This window comes from Rattus norvegicus, chromosome 3 (genome assembly GCF_021556685.1).
Source record: "Rattus norvegicus strain SHRSP/BbbUtx chromosome 3, alternate assembly SHRSP_T2T, whole genome shotgun sequence".
Lineage (NCBI taxonomy): Eukaryota > Metazoa > Chordata > Mammalia > Rodentia > Muridae > Rattus > Rattus norvegicus.
This window is the reverse complement of record NC_141536.1, coordinates 68,372,926-68,385,522: the sequence shown is the minus strand read 5'-3', so window position 1 is coordinate 68,385,522 and position 12,597 is coordinate 68,372,926. Positions and strand designations below refer to the sequence as shown.

Sequence of the window (12,597 nt, the reverse complement as noted above, 5' to 3'; positions counted from 1 at the left end):
CAAAGTATAGCTTATGACATCGGGCAGACAGAAAAGTACATATCTATGAAATTAAATCACAATGGGTTTTTAAAATATTGGTTGAGCTGAAGATGTGACCTACAAGAACTCTAGCAAACAGTTTGATAAACCTAATAGCACTTGAGTATGGAAATAATATCCAGCATTTTATGCCTAATAAAATGTTAAGTAATAAATCAAATACATAAGTCTTTTGTAATGCTTACTTCGAATTTTAATCATGGGTTAGCTCATTTATTTATATTAGAAAGGAACAGAGTAAATAATTTTGGTCCGCTGATCAGAATGATTTCTTCTTTTCATCTATTCATTCATTCATTTTACATCCTTATCACAGTACCCTTCCCTCTTCTCTCCCCAGTTCTACCCATACCCACTCCTCCCCCCATACCCACTCTCCTTACTGCTCATAGAAGGGTAGGCTCCACCAACCCACCCTGACCACATCAAGTCCCATCAGGACTAGGGACATTCTCTCCCACTGAGGCCAGGCAAGACAGTCCAGCTACAGGAAAGAGATCCAAAGGCATGCAACAGAGTAAGAGACAGCCCCCACTCCAATTGTTGGGGGATCTACACAGAGACCAAGCTTCAAGTCTGCTACATTGTGTAGGAGCCTAGGTCCAGCCCATGCATACTCTTTGGTTAGTGATACTCTGCCATGTGTGCTGACAGGAGTCTAGCATAACTGACTTCTGAAAGGCTTCACCCAGCAGCTAATAGAAACAGATGTGGAGATCTGCAGCCAAATGTTAGGCGTTGCGCAGATAGTCTTATGGAAGAATGGTGGGAAGAATTGAGGAAGGCAGAGGCATCAAGGAGACCACAAGAAGACCTACAGAGTCAGCTAACCTGGATTCAGAGACCAAATAATTTTTGTTGTATACACAGTAGGCCTTCTGTACCCATCCATGGCTTCTGTATCTATAGAACCAATAAACAATGGATTTAAAATACTTTTAATTTTATTAGTAACAAACAGATGTAATTTTTCTACTAGTAATCCTGTACATTAGGTATTATATCAATCATTTACATTGCATTTGTATTGTGTTGCCCATTGTGAGAGTCTTTAAAAGGTTTAAAGCACAGGAAACTGTTGGAGGTTACAAATAAATGTGACTTATTATAATGAATTTGACCATCCACAGATTTTGGCATTCAAAGAAAAGGTCCTGAATCTCATTCCCTACTGACGTCAAGGGATGACTACACTCAAATTTGCCACTAAACCACAAAAGCAGTCATTGTCTATATTTAATATTACTGTGGTTATATTCCACTAAATCGTTATTCACAAAAATGGGCAATAGAGTAGTACCTACAAGCTATAGTTAACTGTTGTTTTGTTTGGTGGAAAAAAGAACACAAACTGTTTTATCAACTCTCCATAACACTTACTATAATGATAAAGCCCTTTACTACTTGACTTATTGCCAGTGTACTTAACCAACACCAGATGCTGGTAATGAGAAAAGAACCAGCACTATTCCTATGACAACAATGTGGGCAGAGACATGCTACATTATATACAAGCTGTTTAAAATGTAGCATACAAAATAATAATGGATAAATTATTAATTGTATTTCTACGGAGCTTAATGAGAGAAGTGAATATCTTAATTCCATGTAATTATTAGTGGTATATGGAATAAATTAAGTCTAACATAGAAACACATTATTATAACTATAAATTTAGTTTTCCAATGTATAGTAATTCATCCTTTGTTTCCTTGGATAGATATGTATTTATGGTGATAATAGCTTATAGATAGATGATATTATTAAAATCCATCTTAATAATATTAATAAACAATTCCAATATTTCTAGTTATCAATAAATGGTTCTTAATTAGCTTATTAATTTCATTAACAGCGAAACTTATATGATTTTTGTCTGTTAATGATCTGAAAAGGAAACAATTCTTCTTTTTAGGACAAATACCTATAAAGTACTTTTCTGCTAATGGGAGCTTAAAACTACCAGACTGAGAAGAAGGGCAAAGGAATAATTTTTTTCATACCACAACTATTTTTAAAAAGTCAGGATTTTTGAAATCCAATTGAGCACTTTGCAGAAATATAAATACACAAAATGTTACTATAACTATAAAAATATTAAAATGACTTTATCAGTGCAGTAGTAACCAGAATCTTTTGTCACCATTCATACCAAGTAAAGCATGAGAACAAAGATGTGTGGGACTGTGTCCCCAAAGGGGACAGAGTTTGCAGAGTGTCTGTAATCCACTATCTGCCAGCTCACCAGCCTCACTTCTTCGGGTAAGGAAGGAAGGAACTCTCAGTGACTCACCAACACATGGAGAAGTAGCTCAGAGAGAAAGACTCTGAATAACCAAAGCGAGAGTCAGAATGGACGTTTCTATTCCCCTAATAAACGCCGACTGTTCTTTGGCCAGAGAAACAAGTAACCATTGATCCAAGTGATCAATGACAGCCTCACAGCCGTGCACAGTCCTCTGTGCTTTGTTCAGAGACACTGGTGTCTTCCCTAGCTCAGCTTCCCTGTAAACGGTAAAATCAGCCTTCTGTCTGAGATGAGGATGGTGGCCTCGCCTTTGAACAGGTGGCGTGTATTAAGTTAAGGGAAAGAAGAGTCTCTTGGAATTTTTCTTAAACATAAGAAACCTTAAATAAAAATGCCTAATAGAATTAAAAGGACTTTCTAGAGTGAAAATCCTGGCTCTGCTTTTAATTTTAAGTCAGCACAGTGAGCAGGAAAAAGAATGAATGCAATGTAAAGTTGAATTTGTGATTTACGTAGATGAAGCACAGACGCAAATTATAAACCCGAAGAATTATACAATAAGATACATTAGTGTTCGGAAAGCCAAAACCCCTGGATATTCTATAGCTGGTCTTTTTCTTTTTCATTGTTTATAGAAAATCGATTTATTTTCTCAATAACAGATCCAGATTATGGTCCCCTCCCTCTGCTCTTCCCAGGTCCTCCTCACTCCATTCTCATCTGTATCCATCACCTCTCTGTCTCTTATTAGAGAAACGGACAACAGGCTTTGAAACATGAAAAAACAAAATATATTAAGACAGAAAACAACCAACACTTCCGAATAGGACACAACAAGCAGAAGAAAAAGAGCTGAAGAAAAGGTACAAGAAACAAATATAGATGCAGAGCGCACGCGTTTACACACTCAGAAATCCCATAAACCACTAAACTAGAAGACATATATGCAAAGGACACGTAGAGCATAAAAGGAATATATAAAGCTGTTTTTTAAGTACTGACATGAGGTTGTAAGATGAAGACCCTCCAAAGAGGTCACTGAGGTTTTGTTTGTTTGTTTTTTCCTGTTGGTCATCTACTGCTGGACATAACAGCTTACTCTTAAAAGTAGTTTGTTTCAAGGAGCCAAAACCATCCAATGGAAAAAAGATAGCATTTTCAGCAAATGGTGCTGGTTCAACTGGAGGGCAACATGTAGAAGAATGCAGATCGATCCATCCTTATCACCCTGTACAAAGCTTAAGTCCAAGTGGATCAAGGACCTCCACATCAAACCAGACACACTCAAACTAATAGAAGAAAAACTAGGGAAGCATCTAGAACACATGGGCACTGGAAAAAATTTCCTGAACAAAACACCAATGGCTTATGCTCTAAGATCAAGAATCGACAAATGGGATCTCATAAAACTGCAAAGCTTCTGTAAGGCAAAGGACACTGTGGTTAGGACAAAACGGCAACCAACAGATTGGGAAAAGATCTTTACCAATCCTACAACAGATAGAGGCCTTATATCCAAAATATACAAAGAACTCAAGAAGTTAGACCGCAGGGAAACAAATAACCCTATTAAAAAATGGGGTTCAGAGCTAAACAAAGAATTCACAGCTCAGGAATGCCGAATGGCTGAGAAACACCTAAAGAAATGTTCAACATCTTTAGTCATAAGGGAAATGCAAATCAAAACAACCCTGAGATTTCACCTCACACCAGTGAGAATGGCTAAGATCAAAAACTCAGGTGACAGCAGATGCTGGCGAGGATGTGGAGAAAGAGGAACACTCCTCCATTGTTGGTGGGATTGCAGACTGGTAAAACCATTCTGGAAATCAGTCTGGAGGTTCCTCAGAAAATTGGACATTGAACTGCCTGAGGATCCAGCTATACCTCTCTTGGGCATATACCCAAAAGATGCCTCAACATATAAAAGAGACACGTGCTCCACTATGTTCATCGCAGCCTTATTTATAATAGCCAGAAAATGGAAAGAACCCAGATGCTCTTCAACAGAGGAATGGATACAGAAAATGTGGTACATCTACACAATGGAATATTACTCAGCTATCAAAAACAACGAGTTTATGAAATTCGTAGGCAAATGGTTGGAACTGGAAAATATCATCCTGAGTGAGCTAACCCAATCACAGAAAGACATACATGGTATGCACTCATTGATAAGTGGCTATTAGCCCAAATGCTTGAATTACCCTAGATCCCTAGAACAAACGAAACTCAAGACGGATGATCAAAATGTGAATGCTTCACTCCTTCTTTAAATGAGGAAAAAGAATACCCTTGGCAGGGAAGGGAGAGGCAAAGATTAAAACAGACACAGAAGGAACACCCATTCAGAGCCTGCCCCACATGTGGCCCATACATATACAGCCACCCAATTAGACAAGATGGATGAAGCAAAGAAGTTCAGACCGACAGGAGCCGGATGTAGATCGCTCCTGAGAGACACAGCCAGAATACAGCAAATACAGAGGCGAATGCCAGCAGCAAACCACTGAACTGAGAATAGGTCCCCCGTTGAAGGAATCAGAGAAAGAACTGGAAGAGCTTGAAGGGGCTCGAGACCCCAAAAGTACAACAATGTCAAGCAACCAGAGCTTCCAGGGACTAAGCCACTACCTAAAGACTATACATGGACTGACCCTGGACTCTGACCCCATAGGTAGCAATGAATATCCTAGTAAGAGCACCAGTGGAAGGGGAAGCCCTGGGTCCTGCTAAGACTGAACCCCCAGTGAACTAGACTATGGGGGGAGGGCGGCAATGGGGGGAGGGTTGGGAGGGGAACCCCCATAAGGAAGGGGAGGGGGGAGGGGGATGTTTGCCCGGAAACCGGGAAAGGGAATAACACTTGAAATGTATATAAGAAATACTCAAGTTAATAAAAAAAAAAAAAGTAGTTTGTTTCCTCAGCGAGACTCTTTTGGCAGAAAGTGGACTTTGTTTCCTTGGTGTCCCCCATCCCTTCTGCATCTTGTGCTCTGTCTGCCTCCTCCTCCTTTTCTTTTACTATTTTTATTTTTATGGTTTTTACTATTATTTTATTTACTCACTTTACATTCCACTCACTGCCCCCTCCCAGCCACTCCTCCCCACAATTCTTTCCCTCTCTCCCCTTCCATTCTTCTCTGAGCAGGTGGGGTTCCCTGGGTATCCCTCCACCCTGGCATTTCAAGTCTCTGTGAGGCTAGGCGAATCCTCTCCCACTGAGGCCAGACGAGGCAGTCCAGCTAGAACATATCCCACTTACAGGCAACAGCTTTGGGGATAGCCCTGCTATAGTTGTTCTGAACCCATTCAGAAATCCAAGCTGCTCGTCTGCTACATATGTACTGGCATCCGCCCCGTGTATGTTCTTTAGTTGGTGGTTCAGTCTCTGAGAACTCCAAGGGTCCAGCTTAGTTGAGTCTCTTAGTCTTCCTGTGGAGTTCGTATCCCCTTAAGGGCCACAATCCCTCCTCTTGTTCTTCCATAAGAGTCCCCAAGCTCTATCCACTCTTTGGCTGTGTGTGTCTGCATTTGTCATAGTCAGCTGCTATGTGGAGCCTCTCAGAGGACAACCATGCTGCAAGCATATCAGAGTATCATTAACAGTATTAGGGATTGGTGTTTGCCTATGGGATGGGTCTCTAGTTGGGCCAGTTATTGGTTGGCCATTCCTTTAGCCTCTGCTCCATCTCCCCACCCTGCATTTCTTGTAGAAAGGATAAATTTTGTGTTGAAAATTTTGGGGTTCCTGCCTGACTACAGGAGGTGGCCTCCTCAGGTTTCATATCCTCAAAGCTGTAAGTCACAGCATAGGACACTCCCATTGATTCTTGGGTGCCTCCATTCTCCCAGTTCTCTGTCTCTTCCTGGGGATGACTCCTACTTTCTCACCCCTATCAGTTGTAGGTTTCCATTCATTCCCATAGCCATCTGGTCATTCCTCCTGTCCTCCCCCACACCTGATTCTGCACACCCCAATTCCAGGCCCCATCCCCTCTCCCACCCAGTTTCCTCCCTGCATCTGCCTCTTGTGACTATTTTATTCCTCCTTCTAAATGAGATTCAAGCATCCTTGTGTGGGCCTTCCTTCTGGGTTAGCTTCTTTGGATATGTGGAGTTTTGCATGTGTATCCTATATTTTATGGTTAATATCCACTGATACGTAAATATATATCATGCAAGTCCTTTTGGGATTGGCTTACCTCACTCAGGATGATAGTCTCAAGATCCATCCATTTGCCTGTAAAATTCATGACATCTTTGTTTTTAATAGCTGAATAGTATTCCATTGTGTAGATGAACCAAAACACTAAAGTTAATAAAGGAGGTAAAGGATCTGTGCATTGAAAAACAGTAATAACTTGAGTTGTAGGGAGCTGTGACATGCCGCGCCTCAAAGATAGCGCTGGTTTCCGCCTTCCACCCTCCCAACGGTGAGCGCTCCTTGTAGTAAACAAGTCCTTATTTGGCTATGCCTGCCTGGCCTGCTAGCTTCCGCATAGTGACTGCCTATCTGCATGACCCACGTGCTTGCTAGGATTGGCCAGCTCTAGCTATTTAAGTGTGGTTGGGGGCTCCCTGGGGTCAGAAGATTGTATCAAGGTTCCTGAGTAAACTGCTTGAAGAAGATCTCCTCTGGTTGTGTCTTCCTTGCTGGTCGAGGTTAGGCGCGGCAAGTGGTGGCCCGTACGGGGAATCAGGGTTCAATTCCGGAGAGGGAGCCTGAGAAACAGCTACCACATCCAAGGAAGGCAGCAGGCCCGGTACGTCACAGCTCCCTACATTGAGTAAAGAAACTGAAGACTCACATCAATGGGAACAGCATCCATTCTTAGATTAGAACAGTTATCACTGTTTAATTGCCAATAGTGCCCAAAGTAAACTTCAGATTTAACACATTAAAGACAATATAAAAAATTAACTTTTGGACATTGTAATAAATTTTACTAGTCTAGAATCAGGCCAAGGTCAAAACGAAAAACGATTCAGAATTCCCTATTTCAGCATGTAGCTAGGTGGTATTTATAGTAATAGAAAATGAAGTTGTGTACATGGAAGAAAATTGACAAAGAAGAGACACCCCAGTTCTTTACAGTGTGGTTTGACTTACTGTGATTGTAACAGTTAGCCTATGATTATTTGAAACTCTACTGCATGTTAGAAGAGGCCATTACAGTCAACTTGCACTGCAAGTTTACATAGCAATGTGTGAAGAAACAGTACCAACAAAATTTTAAATATACTGAGGCAGGTATATATCAAACTTAGCAAGTATAATCCTTATCAGCATTCTGGTGTCTTTCAAAGAAGGAGAACAATCTCGAAGTACATATAGAATCACAAACCAGAGGGCAGATGACTGTTTATAAGGATCCAAGTCATGTGTTACCTAGTGATAAAAATCAGACACAGACAAGGGAGAATTTTGGTCTTATTAGTAAAGAGCTGACAGGATATACACTAGAACAAAGACATTCATTAATTCTCGACTCATTAATAACAAAAAAGCTCCAAGAATGTAGTCATGATATGAACCAGGACTTTCTCTTCAACCTTTATCCTGTTTGCTAAAAGTCTTTTTATGTTGTGTTTCTTTCCCTAGGGAGACATCTATTCAGCCCACATAAGGAACCAACAACAGATGAAAGAAATGATAACGTAAGTCCAGCTAGGTGAAGCAATGAGTCTTGGGCTTCCTTATAAGGAGAACATGGGTGAGGAATTGTTGACAGAATAGGAGACTCATAACATTTACATTATGGAAAAGTCTTAGTCATCATGGATGACCATGTCCCAGAAGCTACACTGATGAAGGCCATCTTCAGGGCAGCTTCCACATTTTACACACTCTAGTATCCTCCCCCAAGAGTATGTGAAGCTGAGGCAGATGGGGCAGAGAGAGGCTATAATCACAGTTAAAATCTGCTGACTCTTTCCCTTCCTCCGACTGGCATTTTAATATCCCCATTATGACTACAACACACCTGCTGCTGATATTTTACTTATTTCCTTGCCGTGCGTAAGTCACCACTGAATTCTCTTCTCCGTGATGACAAAGATCATGTTGTGCTCAAGGAAAACAACTACTCCCCAACACATGTCTGTGTTCTCAATGAGTTGGTCTTCAAGATGACACTCAACAAGAATATTCAGAGATGCTCGTGAACTCACAAAGATGAAGTCTTTGTGTACTCACCTGTCAATCTCCTTTGCTCAAACTGGCTATTATACTGATATACTCCAAATTAGCATAATGCTTTATTCTCCTTTACAATATTTGGAATATTATTTTTGTTTAATTCTAAATTTGGTTACATAGTTGACACAGAGGTAAGCTATTGTTTTTTTTTTATTTCAAGGAAAGATAAAAAGCTAAAAACCTTTGAAAATGAGATGTCTACAAACATTTATAAGGTGAAAATGTTAAATATATACATATACATATACTTTACCCACAAAATACCCCTGTTCTCAGGTTCTTAACACTTAAACTGAGAAACAACTCTGTTGGTCAGCATATACTGATACATTTCTTGTGAACAGAAAATATAATTATATTTCTTCAGTGAGACGGACATTAAAAGTAGTAAGAGATATGTCACTCCTAAGAATCAAATAACCCTATTAAAAATGGCATACAGAGCTAAAAAAAGAATTCTCAACTGAGGAATACCGAATGGCTGCAAAGCACCTAAAGAAATATTCAACATCCTTAGTCATCAGGGCAATGCAAATCAAAACAACTCTGAGATTCCACCTCATACCAATCAGAATGGTTAAGATCAAAAACTCATGTGACAGTGAGTGCTGGTCATGATGTGGAGAAAGAGGAACACTCCTCCATTGTTGGTGGGATTGGCAAGTGGTGCAGCCTCTCTGGAAATCAGTCTGAGGTTCCTCAGAAAACTTGACATAGCACTACCTGAGGACCCAGCTATACCACTCCTGGGAAAATATTCAAAAGATGTAACATATAACAAGGACACATGCTCCACAATGTTCATAGCAGCCTTATTTATAATAACCCAAAGCCAGATGTCCTTCAACAGAGGAATGGATACAGAAAATGTGGTACATCTACACAATGGAATACTAGTCAGCTATTAAAAGCAATGACTTCATGAAATTCTTAGGCAAATGGATGGAACTAGAAAATACCATCCTGGGTGAGGTAACCCAATCACAAAAGAACACACATAGTATGTACTCACTGATAAGTGGATATTAGCCCAAAAGCTCGGAATACCCAAAATAAAATTTACAGACCACATGGAGCTCAAGAAGAAAGAAGACCAAAGCATGGATGCTCCAGTCCTTCTTAGAACGGGGAACAAAATACTCACAGGGGGAAATAGGGAGACAAAGTTTGGAGAAGAGACTGAAGAAAGGCCATCCTGAGACTGCCCCACCTGGGGATCCATCCCATATACGGACACCAAACCCAGACTCTATTGTGGATGCCAAGAAGTGCATGCTGACAGGAGCCTGATATAGCTGTCTCCTGAGAGGCTCTGCCAGAGCCTGACAAACACAGAGTTGGATGCTTGCAGCCAACCATTGGACTGAGAATGGTCCCCATTGGAGGAGTTAGAGAAAGGACTAAAGGAGCAGAAGGGGTTTGCAACCCATAGGAAGAGCAACACTATCAACCAATCAGAGCTGCCAGGGACTAAACCACCAACAAAAGAATATACATGGAGTGACCGATGGCTCCAGCTGCATTCATAGTAGACGATGGCCTTGTGGAGCATCAGTGGAAGGAGAGGCCCTTGGTTCTGTGAAGGCTTGATGTCCTTGTGTAGGGGAATCCAAGGCGGGGAGGAGGGAGGGAGTTGGTGGGTGAATGGGAGAGCACCCTTATAGAAGAAGAGGGAGGGGGATGGGATAGGGGGATTGGGGAGGGGAAACCCGGAAAGGGGATAACATTTGAAATGTAAATAAAGAAAAAGAGAAAAGAATCTGATAAAATTCAAAACTTCTTATAGCTATATGTGCTATGCATTGCATTGGTAATATTCAGATTTGTCTCTTTAGGAAAATAATAAAATTTTATTGTAAAAATATAGTATTATCTATAGTTAAGACTGATAAGTAATAATTACACAAAGCATAAGAATGAGTTTTCACCTTATACTAAACCTTAAGAGGAATTTCAATATGTTAGCCCAGGTTTTGTCAAAATTGTAACTTATCTTTCTCAATTGAGCAATCTCTCAAGTATCTATTTACACTTTTACAATTTTTTTGTTATAAAAAATTCAAAATCAACCATGAAATCATTAAAGACAAGCAAGTAGAAATGAGTTTATTTTCAAATCCTGAATGATGGCTATAGGCTTTCAAATATTTACAGTTTTAAATGCTATCCTAAAACTTCATACATTTTGCTGTATCTCATTTCTTCCCCTTCCTTTCTTTTCTTCTCTCTCTCCCCTTTTCTGTCTTCCCTCTCTCCTTCTCCTCCCTCCTAATTCCTTGAAAGTCAAGCAGTCTCTCTGGCCAGAGAGTTTATAAAAATGCCATTTTATATTCTGCTAATACTCCAACTGTAGTACTGTGGATTGCACACAATCCCAATGCAAAAATCTCTTCATCCTACAATGCCGACCAGATGTTTAAAAGAGTCACTGAAATCTTTTCCCTGGCACTTAAAAAGTGGAGTCACTGAGACTCATTTGTTCCAGATTTTTCTTAAGACATGACTAGAGCCATTGTCCTGTATTTACAGCAGCTGTGTGTCCTGGCCTCCTTCAAGATGCTCCTGTTCCCACCATAGAGTTCTCCAAATGTTTGCAAGGGCTGTGTGGTAGGGCCAGGGAATCATCTCTGTTGTCGAGCCTCCTGGCATACAATGCCAGCTTAATAGGATCTCATGGTATATTCTACTATAAAATAAGCCCAAACACTATAACAGATAAACTGCTGCTACATATACGTGTTATTATAGCTTATGGATTGAGTGTTATTTTATGGTTTCCTGGAAGGTATACCTTCTTTGTCAACTAGTCTCCTACCTCACACTACACAGGGGTGAAGTGATATAGATTATACAGATAAACTTGAAGCTAAAACCATGATGATCACAAAAATAAATAAAATAAAATAAAATAAAATAAAATAACCAGTCCCACAACTCTCTGCACCCAGATCTCATGAGGAGGAGAAGAGCTTGAGTCTCAGAAGTGCAGGCAATCCTGACAGCACATGTGAGACCATTACTTCTGCTCACATCCCTGGCCTAAGCGGAACCGGCCTGGAGCCCTTTGGATGGAGGAACCTAGGAGCAGTCAGGGACAGGATCCTTCAGGTCTCTGCCTGTGCCCAAAGTTGAAAGCCAGTCTCCAGGAGCACTGACACACCTGAGAGCAGAGATAAGACCACCACTTCTGCTCTGAGGGACCCACCTGGAGCCCTCAGGACACAGGAACCAGGGGGAAGTCTGGGACAGGATCCTTCTGATATCTGCCTGCGCCAAGAGCTGACCCAATCTGACAGCTCTCTGTACCCAGATCTTCTGAGGAGAGAGCAGGATTTTCATAAGTGTGGACAATCCTGACAGCACAGGAAAGACCACCACTTCTGCTCACATTGCTGGCTCAAGAGGAACCCACCTGGAACCCTCAGGACACAAGAACCCAGGAGCAGTCTGGGAAAGGATCCTTCCAGTTTCTGCCTGCGCCCAGAGCTGAACCTGTGATACAGCTCTCTGTATCCAGATCCCTGTAGGACAGGGAAAACTGAGGAAAAACAAAAATCCTTAAGAAATGACAGGAAAACACAACCAAACAGGTGAAGGAATTGAACAAAACCATCCAGGAGCTAAAAATGGAATTCTAATATCAAATAAAATCAACTTTCAACTAAAAAGTATCAAAAAAGATAAGAAATGACACTTCATATTCATCAAAGGAAAAATCCACCAAGATGAACTCTCAATCCTGACTATGTATGCTCCAAATGCAAGGACACCTACATTCATAAAAGAAACCTTACTAAAGCTCAAAGCACACATTGTACCTCACACAATAATAGTGGGAGACTTCAACACCCCACTCTCATCAATGAACAGATCATGGAGATAGAAACTGAACACAGTATAAGTAACAGAAGTTATGAACTAAATGGATTTAACAGATATCTATAGAACATTTCATCCTAAAACAAAAGAATATACCTTCTTCTCAGCCCCTCATGGTACCTTCTCCAAAACTGAACATATAATTGGTCACAAAACAGGCCTCAACAGCTAAAAGAATATTGAAATAATTCCATGCATCCTATCAGATCACCACAGACTAAGGCCA

At 40.6% G+C, this 12,597-nt stretch overlaps 1 protein-coding gene across 1 annotated transcript; it reads right to left on the bottom strand.

The window, feature by feature from the left end:
- Positions 1–6,877: 6,877 nt before the first annotated feature.
- Positions 6,878–12,017, bottom strand: LOC147995552 (uncharacterized; the record flags this gene model as incomplete). Its single annotated transcript, XM_087655035.1, has 4 exons — positions 6,878–7,071; positions 9,703–9,855; positions 11,653–11,807; positions 11,905–12,017. Coding segments are annotated over 4 exons (615 nt in total), but the record flags the coding sequence as incomplete, so codon positions are not given.
- Between the last annotated feature and the right edge of the window lie 580 nt (positions 12,018–12,597).